General features: G+C 40.6%; 2 protein-coding genes across 8 annotated transcripts in view; one reads left to right on the forward strand and one right to left on the reverse strand.

The window, feature by feature from the left end:
• Window positions 1–8,549, forward strand: part of GDI2 (GDP dissociation inhibitor 2) — a 28,345-nt gene extending 19,796 nt beyond the window's left edge. Inside the window, exons 5-11 of the mRNA XM_043884689.1 lie at window positions 1,302–1,500; window positions 1,762–1,893; window positions 4,056–4,155; window positions 5,570–5,741; window positions 7,134–7,278; window positions 7,468–7,522; window positions 7,612–8,549. Of these exons, the coding sequence (XP_043740624.1) occupies window positions 1,302–1,500; window positions 1,762–1,893; window positions 4,056–4,155; window positions 5,570–5,741; window positions 7,134–7,278; window positions 7,468–7,522; window positions 7,612–7,758 (950 nt within the window). The 3' untranslated portion in view covers window positions 7,759–8,549. The remainder of the gene's footprint in view (window positions 1–1,301; window positions 1,501–1,761; window positions 1,894–4,055; window positions 4,156–5,569; window positions 5,742–7,133; window positions 7,279–7,467; window positions 7,523–7,611) is intronic.
• Window positions 8,550–10,078: 1,529 nt separating this feature from the next.
• The window catches only part of TASOR2 (transcription activation suppressor family member 2), a 64,336-nt gene continuing 58,702 nt past the window's right edge, over window positions 10,079–15,712 (reverse strand). For all 7 annotated transcript variants that reach the window (XM_043884684.1, XM_043884688.1, XM_043884687.1 and 4 more), the window contains 5 exons: window positions 14,001–14,126; window positions 13,138–13,291; window positions 12,207–12,312; window positions 11,608–11,789; window positions 10,079–11,238 (listed from right to left, as the gene is read on the reverse strand). In XM_043884684.1, the coding sequence (XP_043740619.1) occupies window positions 11,120–11,238; window positions 11,608–11,789; window positions 12,207–12,312; window positions 13,138–13,291; window positions 14,001–14,126 (687 nt within the window). In that variant the 3' untranslated portion in view covers window positions 10,079–11,119. The remainder of the gene's footprint in view (window positions 11,239–11,607; window positions 11,790–12,206; window positions 12,313–13,137; window positions 13,292–14,000; window positions 14,127–15,712) is intronic.

Genomic DNA, 15,712 nt, shown 5'->3' on the forward strand with positions numbered 1-15,712 from the left:
CCAGAGTGACTCCTGAGTTGTAAGTGCGTTGGCGTGGTGACGTGTGTTTTCTTTGGCTCTCACGCCTTCCCCTGACGGCTATACTTGTGTCTTAAGTAGCTTAATAGACTATTTCTTTTTAGCCTTATGCTTTTTACTGTGTATGCATTCTGTCCATTTTTTAAAATTTAAAAGCTAAGTTATAAGTATTAATTAAAAAGGTTAAATGTAGTCAGGTGTCATAAATCGTCTCATGATCATTTTAATTTTCAGGTTTGTTGATTTCAACTATTGTCTTGGGGGGAAAATGTTTAAAGTATCAAAATATTCAACTGTCAGTGGATATAAAAGAAATGGTTAAGAATTTTTATGTAAAGCTCCAGTTGTTTTTAAAGTAGCTGTATGGTTTAAGAAAGGGGCAGCAGGAGAGGGACCCAGGAAACTTTCTTCTGTTTTGACCTTGTCTTTCCAACAGCTGTTCACAGCAGTGGGAATCCTGACTGGTAGGAGGAGCTGAGGGCTTCTTACATGGTGGCTCATAGCTATCTCCTCACCTTTTTTAGTGTAAAAAGCAGTGAGCTGCCTATCTATCTAGGACTTCATTAAAGTGACTAGAAGTGTAACCAACATCTGAATTTCTTTGAGGTCATTTTGTTCTCAGTATCTAAGCTGCTTTTCTATTAAATGCCAGAGTGTATCTTAGCATACAGAAAAAGAAAAAAATGAGCATTTAGAATTTTAGGCAGTTGGAGTACAGATCAGAGTTGTGGAAAAGAACATTCAGGTAGATTACTTCACGAGTAATAGTTTTTCAAAGTTGTATTTGTATCTAATAAATATAATTAAACTTGTTATATTTAATTAATTATGGGTTATAATTACTTGTAATTGTATTGTAGAATTGAAAACTTAATAGCTGATCTGTTGTAATTTTGGGAAGCCCAGGTGCCTCAGTGGTAAAGAATCCGCTCACCAATGCAGGAGACTCTAGTTCTATCCCTGGGTCGGGAAGAGTCCCTGGAAGAGGAAATGGCTACCCACTCCAGTATTCTTTCCTGAAGAATCCCATGGACAGAGGAGCCCAGTGGGCTACAGTCCATGGGGTCACAAAAGAGTTGGACACAGTTTAGGGACTAATTATGACAGTTTAGTGTTATGAAACTGTCAGTTTATTTTAAAGGTTCCAAACTCCTGTATTTTAAATTACACATTGCATTGCAAGAGCCTAAGATAGCAACATAGGATATTTAGACTTTGCTCTCACACTTTCTTTTCCTCAGTGTCCTGTTGTGAGTGTGTCTTTTTGAAAAATTCTTTTTTAGGCCTCATGGGGCTGTTTGAAAAACGTCGATTCCGAAAATTCCTGGTATATGTTGCCAACTTTGATGAGAACGATCCTCGAACTTTTGAGGGCATTGATCCTAAGAAGACATCCATGCGAGAGGTGTATAAGAAATTCGACTTGGGCCAAGATGTTATAGATTTTACTGGTCATGCCCTGGCACTTTACAGAACTGATGAGTAAGTCTTCTGGTTTTTAGATTTATATTTTTCTTGAAAGTTTTCACTGAATTTCCCAATTCTGCAGAGTGGAAATTCTAACAAAACAAGTACGTAGCTATATTATACTATGAAAAAGAAGTTTTAACTTCAGTTTAGTGTTAGAGCCTTTTAAGTAAAATATGGAAGTATTGAATTGAAATCCTTTCAGAAAACGATTTTAAATTGAGCAGAGGAATGCAAACCAGAGCACTTTTCTAACGTTCATTTCCTTTTGTCTAGCTATTTAGATCAGCCATGTTGTGAAACCATTAATAGGATTAAACTTTACAGCGAATCTTTGGCAAGATATGGCAAAAGCCCATACCTTTATCCACTCTACGGCCTTGGAGAACTGCCACAGGGATTTGCACGGTGAGAGAACCTTGTGCTGAAACCCCTCTGAGCCTGAACTGCCTCTTAAACTTAAATGGTAGCTTACGAGACATGGTTGTGAGTAATGAGACAAGGTATCTGTGGGTAGGGAGGTGCTTTTTATTTTTAGTGCAGTAAAACTTAATACAATGAAACCACAGATCTGTGGTTTAAAAAAAAAGAGTTGGACATATACATAGACCTGTGTAACCGAAACTCCCATCAAGGTGTGGGACTTCAGGAGGTTCCTTTGTATCTCCTCATAGTCACCCCAACCCCCACTGTAACAGCTGCATTTGTAATTTTTATCACCAAGGATTGCTTTTGTCTCCTTTTAGTTTATATAAAAGGAATATGTGTTCACTTTTACCTGGCTTTTGCTTAACAGTATTTTTGAGATTCATCCATATTGATGCATGTGCTGGTAGTTGTTTAAAAAATACTGAGTAGTATTCCATTATGTGAACTGTGTGAAGGTACCACATTGTCCTGTCAATGGACATCTGCGTAGTTTTCAAAAAGCTTTGGGATGTTACGAATGAAACTACTATGAACTTTTGTGTAACTGTGTGTGTGGACCTCAGTTGCCACTTCTGGGTACATACATGTCCAGGCGTGGAATTGCTGGTTGATATGGCATATATATGTTTCATTTGATGAGACACTGCTAACAACTTTCCAGAGGGGTTGTAGCACTTTGCTTACACTTAGCGGTGTGAGAGTCCTGGTTGCTCCACACCCCTGCCAGCGTTCAGTATTGTCAGTCTTTTTCAGCAGGTGTGAAATGCTATCTTATTATAATTTTAATTTGCATTTTCTGAGGACTAATGTTGATCACTTTTTCATGAGCTTGTTTTGTGTAATTTTGTGGTGGGTTCATTTGTTTTGCACATCTTGTTATTTCTGATTAGCTGTTAATCACAGTGAATTTTAAAAATTTTTTTAAAGTTTTTTCAATAGATCTAGAATTTCCATGTTTAAAATACAGTTTTCATTTTTATGGTGAGGTTTTCTGTTTATTTATTTTGACTCATGAATATGTAATATTCTTGAACAGATCTTTGAACAAGGATATTTGTCCCTGTACATTTTTAAAGTAGCTGCATTTAACTCCCTGCATGTTTTAACATCGGTAATTTGGGCATCTGTTTTTTTTTTTTTTTTTGGGCATCTGTTTTGATTGCTTTTTTCCATGCGTATAGTAATCTTTATATAAAAAAGTTATATTTTATAATATGTATATTTCACATACTGATTGGTATACATTGTAGAGATGCTGTATTCTTTCTGTGATGAGTTGATTTTGAGTTGCAGTTAAATTATTGACCATTCATCTTGAACTTTTGGAGGCTTGATTTTATACTTTGTTGGTGGGGGGATCTTTTATCTGGCTGAATCCTTAGTCCTAACATAGTTAGTTGTGGTCCTTTCGTGATGTCATTGGAAAGTGCAAGAAATGTACCAAGTTCTTCTAATATGGCATTATCAAACTCATTTATCCTTATGGCCTGTAGCTGTGGTCTCTGCTCAGGTCTTTTTGCTTTTCAGCTGTTGCTTTTAATGGATTCCTTGGGAGTCTGTCATGTGTATAAGCATTTCTGGAGTTACTTAAGGATTTGAAGAGATTTTGTAATTTGGCTGCTTCCCATTTTGGAAGATTTTTTCCCCACAATTTTTATCTCCTCGTGCAGGCCACATTCTGTCTATGGCAACTTAAATCAGTAAGCCTGTGGACTGGGAGGTTGGTTCTTTCAGGGGAAGAGCCATACAGACCACATGAAGATCTCATGCAGTTGCTTCCTTTCAAGTCTCTTGTCTAGTTTCTGCCTGTTTTTAGTCAGTATCCAGTGCTTCCTGATCGTTTTTTGGTTGTTCAGAGTTTTATTTATATGCAAGAGGAATAGACTTATAAAGCTGTTCTCTTGTTACTGGTCAGTGTGGGGTTTTTTTTTTTAATTTTTTTTTATTACATTCATAACTGAATGTGAGACACCATTTGCATGGTTTTGACTGTTTTAGAAGTGATGCTTTAATGACTTAAACGAATGCTTTTTGGAAGGAAATTGAACAAATATTGCCTATTATTCATGAAAGTCTAAGAAAGGAGACTAGTAGTTTAAACAGTTATAAATTACTAATTGTAAATACTTTCTTCCCCCTAGGCTAAGTGCTATTTATGGAGGTACCTACATGCTGAATAAACCAATTGAAGAAATAATTATGCAGAATGGAAAGGTGATTGGTGTAAAATCTGAAGGAGAGGTAAGTAGCTTTTACAATTTAAAAAAATATCATATTCTTATAAAGAAAACTTTATTGTCTAGTAAGTACTTAACTTGGTATGGACATTGATCCCGGATTTCAGACCACATATGTTTTCTTTATGGTAACTGGGTGTTCATAATGACTGAAAACTAATTACAGGTGTGCTTTTGTTTAAAAAAATTTTTTTCTATTGTGTGGATTGTTGCTTAATACTAAAACAGAAATTACAAATGCACTCTAAATGGTAAGTTTTATTTATATGATGTGGGTTGGGGCCTATCTCCCAAATTTTCATTTAAATTTAGCTTTATTTGTGCCACTTACAATTTATTGGTTTAAATGGGGCTTGGCCAATACTGTTTTATTGTTTTATTATTAATACAATTAATAATGTCAATAATAATTACCATGAACATTTATTATTTGGGGTTTAGCCATGGAACTGGCCAGGAGTTTTGAACAGTGTTTCTCAAATTTGAATATAAATTGTTAATTTCGTTAAAGTACATTTCTTTTTCAGTAGTTCTGTGGTGGGTTTTCATTTTCTTCCAAGTTCTCAGGGGGTGCCATTGCTGTTGATCTGCAAACCAGACCATATTGCATGAACCATCAACTTTTACAAATAGAATTATTAAAAAAACTCAAAAACTATGTTTAAAAAAAATATTTTGGGATTCCTGATGGTGTTCCATGGGTTCAGACCATATAATCTGTACTCACTGTTGACCCTCTGACCCTTCATTGTTGCAGAGCTTTTGTAACTATCTTGTGCTTTCAGCATACACATCATAGATGTTTAGGAAATAGGGGTGAGTATTTTAATCTGATATCTCAGGTTCTTTTTATTCATTCTACTTTGTTTTAGGCAACTGCTTCCTCTTAGGACATTTCAGTGCTTTGATATGAAGAGGAAAACTATAATAATACAATACTGTTATTATGCAGTAATATAATAATGCAATATAATAAATTATCTTGCAACTTAAATGTTACTTAGGAAGTACAGTCTTAAAATGAGAGTGATTATGGTCTGTTTGTAATATTAGTACCATTTATAAAGCATTTATTTCTCACTGGGTCCATTCACATAAAATGACATTCCTTGAACAGTTTCATTTAATTCTAGCAGTATGTGAGCCCTCTTCTGCCTAGTTCTAAAGCTTATATGTCTGAACACCATGCAACACATTTTCTCTATTTGAATAAGATTTAAAATTCATAGATTTGCTCCAGGAGAACTTAGGGATTGTTAGCAAAGCTAGTTTTAATAGTTATCTCTAATTCACTAATTACCTGTGGTTAACTTGATGAAGATAACAGATGATGTTCAGAGAATAGTGGCATCATTATACCTTCTAAAAACAGTGGTGAACACTGAGTATTAGAAAGTCTTCAATATGTTTTGTTGCAGATTGCCCGCTGTAAGCAGCTCATCTGTGATCCCAGCTATGTGAAAGATCGAGTAGAAAAAGTGGGCCAGGTGATCAGAGTCATCTGTATCCTCAGCCACCCCATCAAAAACACCAACGATGCCAACTCCTGCCAGATCATTATTCCACAGAACCAAGTCAACCGGAAGTCAGGTACGTTATGGCGGTCAGGCAATGTCTGCATAAATTGCAGCTTTTATCTGTTCTATTAGAGTGAAGAAACTTTAGTTTACACATGGAAAATGTGATGGATCCCTTTTAGCTCATAGAACTCCTAAACCATCACTTTGAAATGGATATGTTAGGCCAGGAGCCCCGCCTTGACTTGGACCCACCTCTTGGGGCCTCCCTTCCCTCCTCTGTAGAATCGAGAGCTGGACCCTATGAGTGTGCTGTCACTCTTGTCTGAGCGTTGTATGCTTGTGGGAGTTTATGCTTATTAGTTGACCTGATTTCACTGTAACTTTTAGGCTGATGACAGCACTACTTTTATGTCATGATTTGTCAATATCTATACTTGTATTTGCCTTTAGCAGTGTGCTAGAAAACAACTTTGATTTCTCTAAGATCACAGCTTAGCTCTGAAATCATAATTCTGCATCTGTTTGCTTTAGCCATTTGTTTTCATCTAGTAGCTTTTCCCGTCTTCCTTTCAGTTAGAGCCCTGAAGCTTTTATTTATAAAAACTTCAACTTAAAAGGAACTGTTAACCTTTAAATGGCCAACTGTATTCTTTTTTTCCATATAAGAAATCAAATCACAGGTTATTAATTACTAAAACAAAGGGACTTGGATTAAAGTAATCTTTCAAGGGTTCCCAGTAAATCTCAGGGTCTGGGAGAGAGTCAAGGCGAGGACTTCCCTGGTGTTGGTGCAGTGGTTAAGAATCCCCCTGCCAATGCAGGGGCATGGGTTTGATCCCTGCTCTGGGAAGATTCCACATACTGCAGAGCAACTGAGCCCATGCTCAGCAACAAGAGAAGCCTCTGAGAAGGCTGAGCACAGCAGTGAAGATCCAGCACAGCCAAAAGAATAAATAAGAAAAAAAGAGTAAGGGGAGCCTGGTAATTGTTCTCTGTATTGGAAATTATGTAGTTACTTTAGTGTTACACAGACAAGTATGGAATTATTATGAGCTTATGTCAACATAAGACAGCTTATGCTGTTTGCAATTTTATATTGCTTAAAAAAAATGAGAAATCAGTTAAACCCCACCTTAGCTAGTCAGAACCTTTCTAAATGCAGGGTTCAGAGAGGAGAGACAGGTTTCCACAGTGAGCTGTGGCAGCCGGGCAGACTCATGTTCACGTCCACCACTCCCCGCCACGTGACCCCTTCCTTCATCTCCAGCAGGCTCAAAGTGGCTGAATACTTGCATCCTCTGTGTACAACTGACTGTGTTTGCCTCCATATAGAACTTGTCTCAGAAGATAGTCTGTCCCAAGTAATGTTAACTCACAGCTTGCTAAAGTTGGGGTGAAACTGAGTGCACACCCAGGCCCCATGTCCACAGGGCCTGACAGTAGTGGCTTTGCTTGCTTCCAGATATCTACGTCTGCATGATCTCCTCAGCACACAACGTGGCCGCACAGGGCAAGTACATTGCCATCGCCAGCACAACGGTGGAGACCAAGGAGCCCGAGAAGGAAATCAGACCAGCCCTGGAGCTCTTGGAACCAATTGAGCAGAAGTAAGTGCTGGGTTTATTTATGCCAGCTCACACCCAGGACCGCCTGGCTCTCTGGTGAACTGAACCCTTGAGAACAGTGAGTGCAGCCGTCGGCTCTTCCCAGCCTCCTTGCCTGGGCTTTGAGTGTCAGGCCCAGCAGTGAGGGGCGTGTCAGCTCCCTTGCTGATTGAGTTCTCTCTTCCCCTCCAGATTCGTTAGCATCAGTGACCTCCTTGTACCAAAAGACTTGGGAACAGAAAGCCAGGTGAGTGGCTATCTGAAAAGGGTAATTACCAGGCTTCATTGGGCGATGTCACCAGATAAGTCTCAAGTCTCTGTGATTTTCATTTCCAGATCTTTATATCCCGTACCTATGATGCAACAACTCACTTTGAGACGACCTGTGATGACATTAAGGACATCTATAAGAGGATGACGGGATCTGAGTTTGACTTTGAGGAAATGAAGCGCAAGAAAAATGACATCTATGGGGAAGACTAACAGCAGTACATGTTATCATCTAATTAGGACAAACTTAAAATTTGGCAAATGATGCATATTGTATGAAATCAGTATTGTAAGGCCTGCTTTTGTAATCAAAACTGAGAGATTGCAGAACACTGTACCAGTAAATATTCCTCCCCTTTCTAATATCATGTATTAACTTGTTTTCATGGAGTGGCTCTTCCGAATTGGCAGGTTCCCATGTTCTGTTCAATTTAACCAATACTGGCTTGTGTTTTCTAGTGAAGGATCAGTTTTAAAACCTTGTGATACTGATACAGAGAACTTGATACAGTATTTGTATCTTTTAATCAGTGTAGCCTTTGCAGTTATGAGCTTCCGCTGCTCAAGAGCTGGGTCAGTGCAGCTTGCGTGCCATCTTGTCCTCTTGACGGTAAGGAGGTTCAGAACTGAATGTCTGTAACCGGGGACAGCGTCCCTCACGCCTCTCCACCCCTTTCCATTCACGTCATGTGTCAGGACAGTGCCCACCCAGCCCAGCCCACAAGCTTGGTTTTACGTGGGCCTCCAGTTCTAACCAAACTCCAGACTTGGAGAGTCTTTTGGAGGAAGCCTGTGTGCGGTGTTTTAACCTATTAAAACTGATGAGCGCAGAGGGGAAAGAAACCCATCATAAAGCAGGTAAATGTAGGAGCTTCTTCTGTATCCCAGGTGTGGCTTCTTCAACGGACCAAGCTGCAGCGCAGTATTGATTTGACAGAACCTCTGCTTCAGTGATGTCTCCAAATGATTTCTGTACTGCAAATAAAGCCAAACTCTGGAAACCATCTCCCTCTTGTCGGTCTTTTGTGTCCTGACGACTCAGAGCTAGTGAGTACTGCACTGGCCTGACAAGCTGCTCATCTCCTTCACTAGAGCTGGAATCAGACGTGGGGACGAGCGCCGAAGACCCCCCGTAGACGGTGGAGCGCCGCCATCAGGCTGCACTGTGAGTAGACCCTGAATTACATCCTGACACAATGCTTATTAGACCCTCCTAGGAATCCCAAGTAGTGGTTTAGAAACAGACTCTTCCACGAGAGAGTAGTGGACCCTGCCAAGTGGAGTAGGTGCTTTAATACTTCCATTTATTTCAGATTGCAGCTGCACAGTTTCAGTGGTACCCCCTTTCCTCTGGATAGTTCGAGCCTCACTTTATGTTGTTACTACATCAGAGGAATGAGGACATTGTGACTGTTCTCTCGGTCTGAGTGTTGATTCTTACAGATGAGTCTGAAGGACACAGACTAAGGTAGGTGCTCCGCTCTGTTAAAGGATTTAGGGTAATAACAACTTAGATTACCCAGGTGGTTACTGTAGCTCAGTTTCTCAGTCTCACACTGCCCACTTTTGGGGGGCTTGTCCTGCACACGGTTTGCACCTCCTTGGATGACATCCCCGATCACCCCAGTTGAAACCTCTGCCCTCTCTAAAGAGTATTATCTAAAATTCCTACAGGCCACCCCCTTGTCACACAGTAATTCACACCGAACTGTTAATGCAGCAGAGGTGCCCGCTGGCCTAGTGATAAGACAGAGAGCACCAGCGTGTCTTCATGTTCTGCATTCAGCGTATTTATTGAACAGTAACATGTTGGTGCCAGGCCAGTGGGTACAGGGTTGCTGAGGGCGAAGTTGTACCGGAGCTCAGCCTGGGGTGCCCACCCTCTCGGCTTGGCTCAGCCCTCAGTCACAGGACAGATGGCCTGGCAGGCGCCTGTGGGCCGCTCTCTGTCTTCAGCAGAGGAGGTGGCAGGGCAGGTGCCATGCTGGGCAGGTGGCAGGTGTGTTGGGCACATGCTCTCCTTTTCTGTAGTGACTTCTGATTAATTCAGGGTACCTAATTCAGTTATGGTTCTCTTACTAGATTCTTGTCCCTGGGGTAAAAATTAACTGGTTGGGTTTCTAAGTAAGAGCTAGGGTAAACACAGTTAAAATTCGATTGTATTCCTCCTCCTAGGAAGACAACAAGCGAAGTTATTGGCACGTTGGGTTTAGTGGGGGCAGGATATCAAGCAGGTAAAGGACTTCCTAAGGGACTGGCCTAGCGTGACCCCAAGAAGGCAGGCCTGAGGGTGGGGCGGGGGGCGGTCCCAAGCTGTCCTCTGCTGGATCCTGCTGCTCTGGCCGCCTACACCTGGGATAGGGGAGCACCAGGCAGGTCTGTGGGGATGAGGCCAAAGGAGTGAGGCCACAGTGAGGTAAGTGGGAGCATTCCTCTGGAAGCAGCTTATTCTAAGTGGCCTAAAAAGTTTAAACTGCTATAAATCTTCCCTAACATTTTTTACTATAAAGTCATTGCAGAAGCAGTTGAATGATTTTTGGTTGTCTTTATTAAAAAAAAAAAAATTAGTTACAAAAATCTTTGTTCCAAATAGATACTATGTATCGTACAAATGTTTTTTGCTTGGTTTTGAGTTTTAAAGATTATTGTAGAAATTATTTCTAATATAAATAAAAGATTATTTCTTCCTCAGAGGATTGATTTTGTAGTGCAGTATTTACATAAACTGAGTAAGTGAAAAGTGACAGTTCATAAATTTGTACCATTTAGGAAAAAACTATAATTTCATGTAGTGTAGCATGACTAACAGGAAATATAACCACTTAAGACTGTATGTGGTAAAACCTTTAAAACAGACTGTCACATGCATTACAGATGCATTTTTGACCCTAACATGCAAAAACAGAGCTACTGGTGTATAGGTGTATTTTTTGCTACAATTCAGTACACTTGTAAAATTCTTATTTTTAATGTTAAGTTCAATTAATAGCTTTGAAAGCATTCTGTTCAAAATGAAAATAATATTGAACACTGCAGTCCAAAGCTAATGAGTAAGTACAGTGCTACTGTGAACAAAGTCGTTCTAGCAACGTGTAAAACATGAAGGAAAACATTTCCCCAGGTTGCAAAACACTGATTTGAGATTTCAAAGATTTTCAAAGAAAAGGGAAAATACTAATTTGTTGTCGGCATCGTCGATGTCTAGGTAAGCTGCAGTTGAGCCACCTGGGTAAATACAAAATTGATAATTCTGTCTTTAAAACAAAATAACCAAGAACTGTTCCATAAGTAGGATGCTATCTACTGGGGAAGATATCCAGGAGTCTAGGTTACATTATCTTCTGTCTGCAAGTGAAAACGTTCATCATTTAGAAAGTAGTTATTCATTAGTGATACTTGAAAGTCCCCTTTATGCCAAACCAGCAGCAATTCCACCCCTAAATAAACACTTTAAATTTACAGCATGATGAGTAACATACAAAACAGTTTCTGAGCAAATGGTTTCTCATAGACACAGATGTCGGTATCTACTCCTGTCAATTCCGGCTCACATGGGAGTGTTTGGGAAGTGTTCTTACCAGTAGCTACTCCGAAATGGAGATGCTACTTTCTGTATATTTTCAATAAAGTCATTTACATCTGTCACAAGGATGCCACTGTTTTCAAAGACTTCTCTGGAGACCACAGGCTTTTCTGTAAAAAGAAAAATAACTGTTTTGGTGAACAGTTCATTAATGTGTATACAGCTTTTAAAGTAGCAGAGTCCCTTTTATAAAAACTACATGGGAGGGGAAGAAGGAGCCTGTGTCAAATGAAGAACAAAGTTGGAAACTTTGGGGTCAGCTGCCTCAGGGATGGGGTGCTAAAACCATTGATGGGCCTTCATTCCTTAAGACTTTAAAACCATAGATGGTTTCACTTAATAGACCTTTATCTAAGGAAATAAAATCTGCTCTACTCGCCCCAGCAGTAGGTGTGGTGTGTTCAGGCTGCCAGTGACTCCACCTGGAAGACCCATTTCCTGGCTGATGACAATCAGGTAGCACTAAGGCTGTGAATTACCTGTCAGGAAGACGGCAAACCTGGCGTGGATGTGCTGAACCTGCAGGTTCACCAGACATTTCAGATGCTCAGCTTTGGTTGATGGTCGAGAGTCACAGTGGTGATAGTGAAGCAGCTCAATGATGTTTGCACTCTGATACGATTTCAATATTAAGTTCTTTTTATGTGCAATTGAATCCACTCTGAAAAATACAATGTTAAATTTAGATTAGTCTAAGTTTGTGAAAGGTTTTATTTTCCTGTATCTTAATTTTCAGTTTTATTTCTAGACTTTTTGTCTTCACTATAGTCAGTCATACTCCTTCCCCTTTCATCTGGTCTCCACTTGCTCCTGATCTTGAACCTTCCTCACCTCCCCTCTGAAGTGCTCTGCCCCGCCCTGGCAGCGCTGACTCTCAGGTCTGCTCCCTTGGTTCCTCTACTAAGTATACACCTTTCCCCAACCTCTGTGCTCAGCCATTTTCCCCTCAAGATCTTGTGCAAGTCTATGACCTTGTGGCAGCACTTGACCAGAGCTGGTCCAGAGCTCAGGGAGCACTTCCAGGTGAACTCAGTGGTTCCCCACCCACCCCAGGCCTCACCTTCCATGAAGGTCTTACCTCACATCTTCCTTTAGCTTTTTATTTTCCCTGTAGTGAAGCAACCACTTCCATCTTCCATTTCCATTTAGTTTTTCTAGGATTTTGACAATTTCCTTCAGTTGAACTAGAGATAGAACAAGTTTAACAAGAGAAGATGTGTTTTAGGATTGCTGGCTGTCTAGTCAAAGCCCAGTGATTTACCTTTAAGAAATAAGGCCCCGTGCTTGTGTGTTCACCATCACTGCCCCCTCTTTCACAGGGCAGGCTTGTCAACCCAGCCCTGCCCACTCATGCTGCTGCAAGGGAGGAGTAGAGGAAGGGCTGCAGTCATACTGACCATGGACATGGAGAAGTGGGTCCTGCTGCAGCAGGCTTCATAACAATCTATAAATATTTGCAACATTGATGGTCTAAGTTAAGGTTCAGTGCAGAAGTGGTATCCATATTTAGTTCTCATGTGCCATCAGAGCTGCAGAGACTTCGACTGTATATAAAGTGCTGCCCTGTGCTCTGACATCCTTCTGTGTCAGTCACTGCTCCAAGAGAAAGCAGATACGAGTGTTCAAGCAGGTAACTGAGCAGACTTGAGTAGTGGTTTTTAGATTTCTCTGGTATTGACAAGATGGGAGCGTTGATGGCAACAGAAATGGAGGGAAAAGGGCTCATTCTAAACAAATATGTAGCTGACGATTTGCCAAAGGGAGAAATTGAATATAACAATCTCTAATGCATAGGAATAGTTTAGCTGTATTACTGAGTGGTCTGACTGGTTAATGCAAAAGATGTTAAGAGCACAGTGCTTAGCACAGCATATGGCAGAAATTAAGCCCTCAGTATATGGTGACTGATGTTATTCTAAGTCGATAATTTCTATTTGATGAAATATTTGGGTCACTGGGCAAGGAGAAACTGATTTGACTATGTAAAGAAAGGAAAATAAGAGACTCACCTAACGTTAAAGTCTCTAGTAGTTTGTCATCTGATACCACAAAGCCTCCTGTCCGAAGCAGCTCTTGGTAGGTGTCATTGAGGACATCTTCAGGGCTGTCGACTCCGGCAAAGACGACCCTGGGAAAGTGCTTCAGCTTCAGCAGAGAAGGGATCTGTAACATAAGAGGGTTCCCAGTGAAGACAGACTCATGGGGTCACTTCTGCCACTTTTACCCAAGGGCGTCCGGCCTCAAGAACAGCTGGAAATACCTTTAACCCTGACGACTGACCCGTTAATTACACAGTGGTCTCAACTCCAGAGGTGGGAGATGGAGTTTGGGACACCTGAGGTTTGGGAAGTGTATCAGCAGGTGGCAGGCTCACCACTGTCTCCAGCTCAGTGTCTGCTGTGGGTTCAGTTACTGCAGTCCTACTGCATCAGGTCCTACTGATGCAGGACTGTGCTTGTCGGCTCGACCTGGCACAATTACTTTTATTCAATTAATAGGTAACCATGGTAACAGAGAGTTAAGAAAATTTTCACAAGTCCTTTTAAAGCAAGACTTGGTTCTGTTAGATATCCAGAGGTGCAGATTTATATTTCAGGTGGAAAATCGGTCTCTCTTCATTGACATTCTCCCTTAGTTACTGTGAAGATGTTCCTAACTTGGAAACATAATTTGCCTGATGAATACCTTAGTAAATGACAACATTAGTATCAGCAGCACGGTATCTCAAACCCATTATCTTCCCACTTAGATTCAACAGTATCGGGTTTTAACCTCTCCCCTAAATAAAAAGGCAGTGATGAGGCTAATTTCAGAATAACATAAAAAATGCTCGGAATACATTTCTCTGTAAGAAGGTGACCTCCAAACCTACCTGATGCAGGTGGGATGCTATATCTTCATTTCTGATGATGACTAAAAGTGCACCTTTCTCTCTGTGAAATACTTGACAGAAATGCTGAGGTTCGATTTCTGTGTGACCTCCTTTCCTCAGGATATTCTGAAAGATTTGCAGATAGCTGCTATTTAAGAAAGGTACTTGCACAGAACTGTTACAAAACTGCTGACAGAAGATATATAAGAAAGCACATCTTAATTACTAATTTATGTCCTAATAAGGCACATAAATGGCAGTTTGTCTTTACTACTAGATGAGCACTTTATAATGAGTCTTTTATGTCCATATCAAAGGCTGATTCTTCCGAAACATCAAATACACATACTCCCTCTGAAGGGAGTCACCCTGGGGATGAAGATATTTACTTTAAAACTGCCGCCTCAGTCAGTGTTTCCCAGACTTTGACCAGCCCTGATGCCTGTGCACTGCTCTGAGTATCACTAGCGAGGGTGGATGCTGGAGAATCTGGCAGACACTTGGACGGTGTAGGCTCTGGGGTGTGGGAGAGGTTGGGGTTACACTGGGTCTGGTTACCGGGGGTGAGGGGCACGGCTGTATCCCACAGAATGGCTCTGCAGTAAGCTTTGTTGGGAGGATAAGCCCGTGTAGTTAAAGAAGTTCCTCGACCTTGTTCTCTGATTTTGATGCTGTTTCTGTCTGGAGGATTCTGGAGGGTTGCCAGTAACACTGTCCATCATTTGTTATTTCTTTTATAAAAATAAAGTGTTGCTTTGGTCAGTCTCCATTGGATCTCAAGTCACCCTGAATTTTGACTTTCAATTCTTTCAAAATGTATGGTGATGCTAATACAACACTGTAAATCAACCATGTGCTAAGTTTCTCAGTTGTGTCCAACTCTTTGCAACCTGATGTAGCCTGCCAGGCTCCTCTGTTCATGGGATTCTCCAGGCAAGGATACTGGAGTGGGTTGCCATGCCCTCCCTCCAGGTAAATCAACTATACACCAATAAAAATCTAAAAGTAAAATGAAAAAAAGTATGGCAATGTATTTTCAAAAATACTCCTACAGACAAGATTTCTTTTAATAAAGAGCTCACTAAAATATCTAAGTAGCTAATATCATCCATCACTTCAGGAGTAAATGGGGCCTGACACTCCATCGATGCTCTGGGACACACGAATTTTCCAGGAGAGCTTTCTGAGGTACAAACACTGCTCCTGATTACACTTTATTCGCTAATGTATTTTACAACGTGTCCACTTGCTCACTTGAATAACACACTATTTGTTATTTTCTGTTGTAAGTAGTGGTCATGTGACAAAATATTACCATGAAACAATACAGTCACTGTTGAAACAAGTGTGTTATCTAGAAGTATTCCTGCTATAAATAAACTAACATTCTTCCAGTTGCTCCCGTATGGAAACCAGCGTCACTTGCGCTCTGCTGAGGACATAAGAACCAAGATATTAGACTGCTACTTTTGAGAGGGAAGCAAGAAGAAAGTAAGTGTTCTCACTGTGGCAGAACAGGGACTTGGCCCTGACTCATGTCAGCACATGTCAAGGTACGGCTATGCACTCAGCCAAAGAAAATCAACTCTAATTCAAGGTTAAAAAAAATTATTTCCAGATTACTTTTGGAGGTGAAACACCTTCCAAAAAAGACTGAAGGCCATTTCACGCTGTATTTTTTTCAACAAAACTGCTTCCCAAAATGGTGTGGA

The sequence above is a fragment of the Cervus elaphus genome, chromosome 23, assembly GCF_910594005.1.
Source record: "Cervus elaphus chromosome 23, mCerEla1.1, whole genome shotgun sequence".
Lineage (NCBI taxonomy): Eukaryota > Metazoa > Chordata > Mammalia > Artiodactyla > Cervidae > Cervus > Cervus elaphus.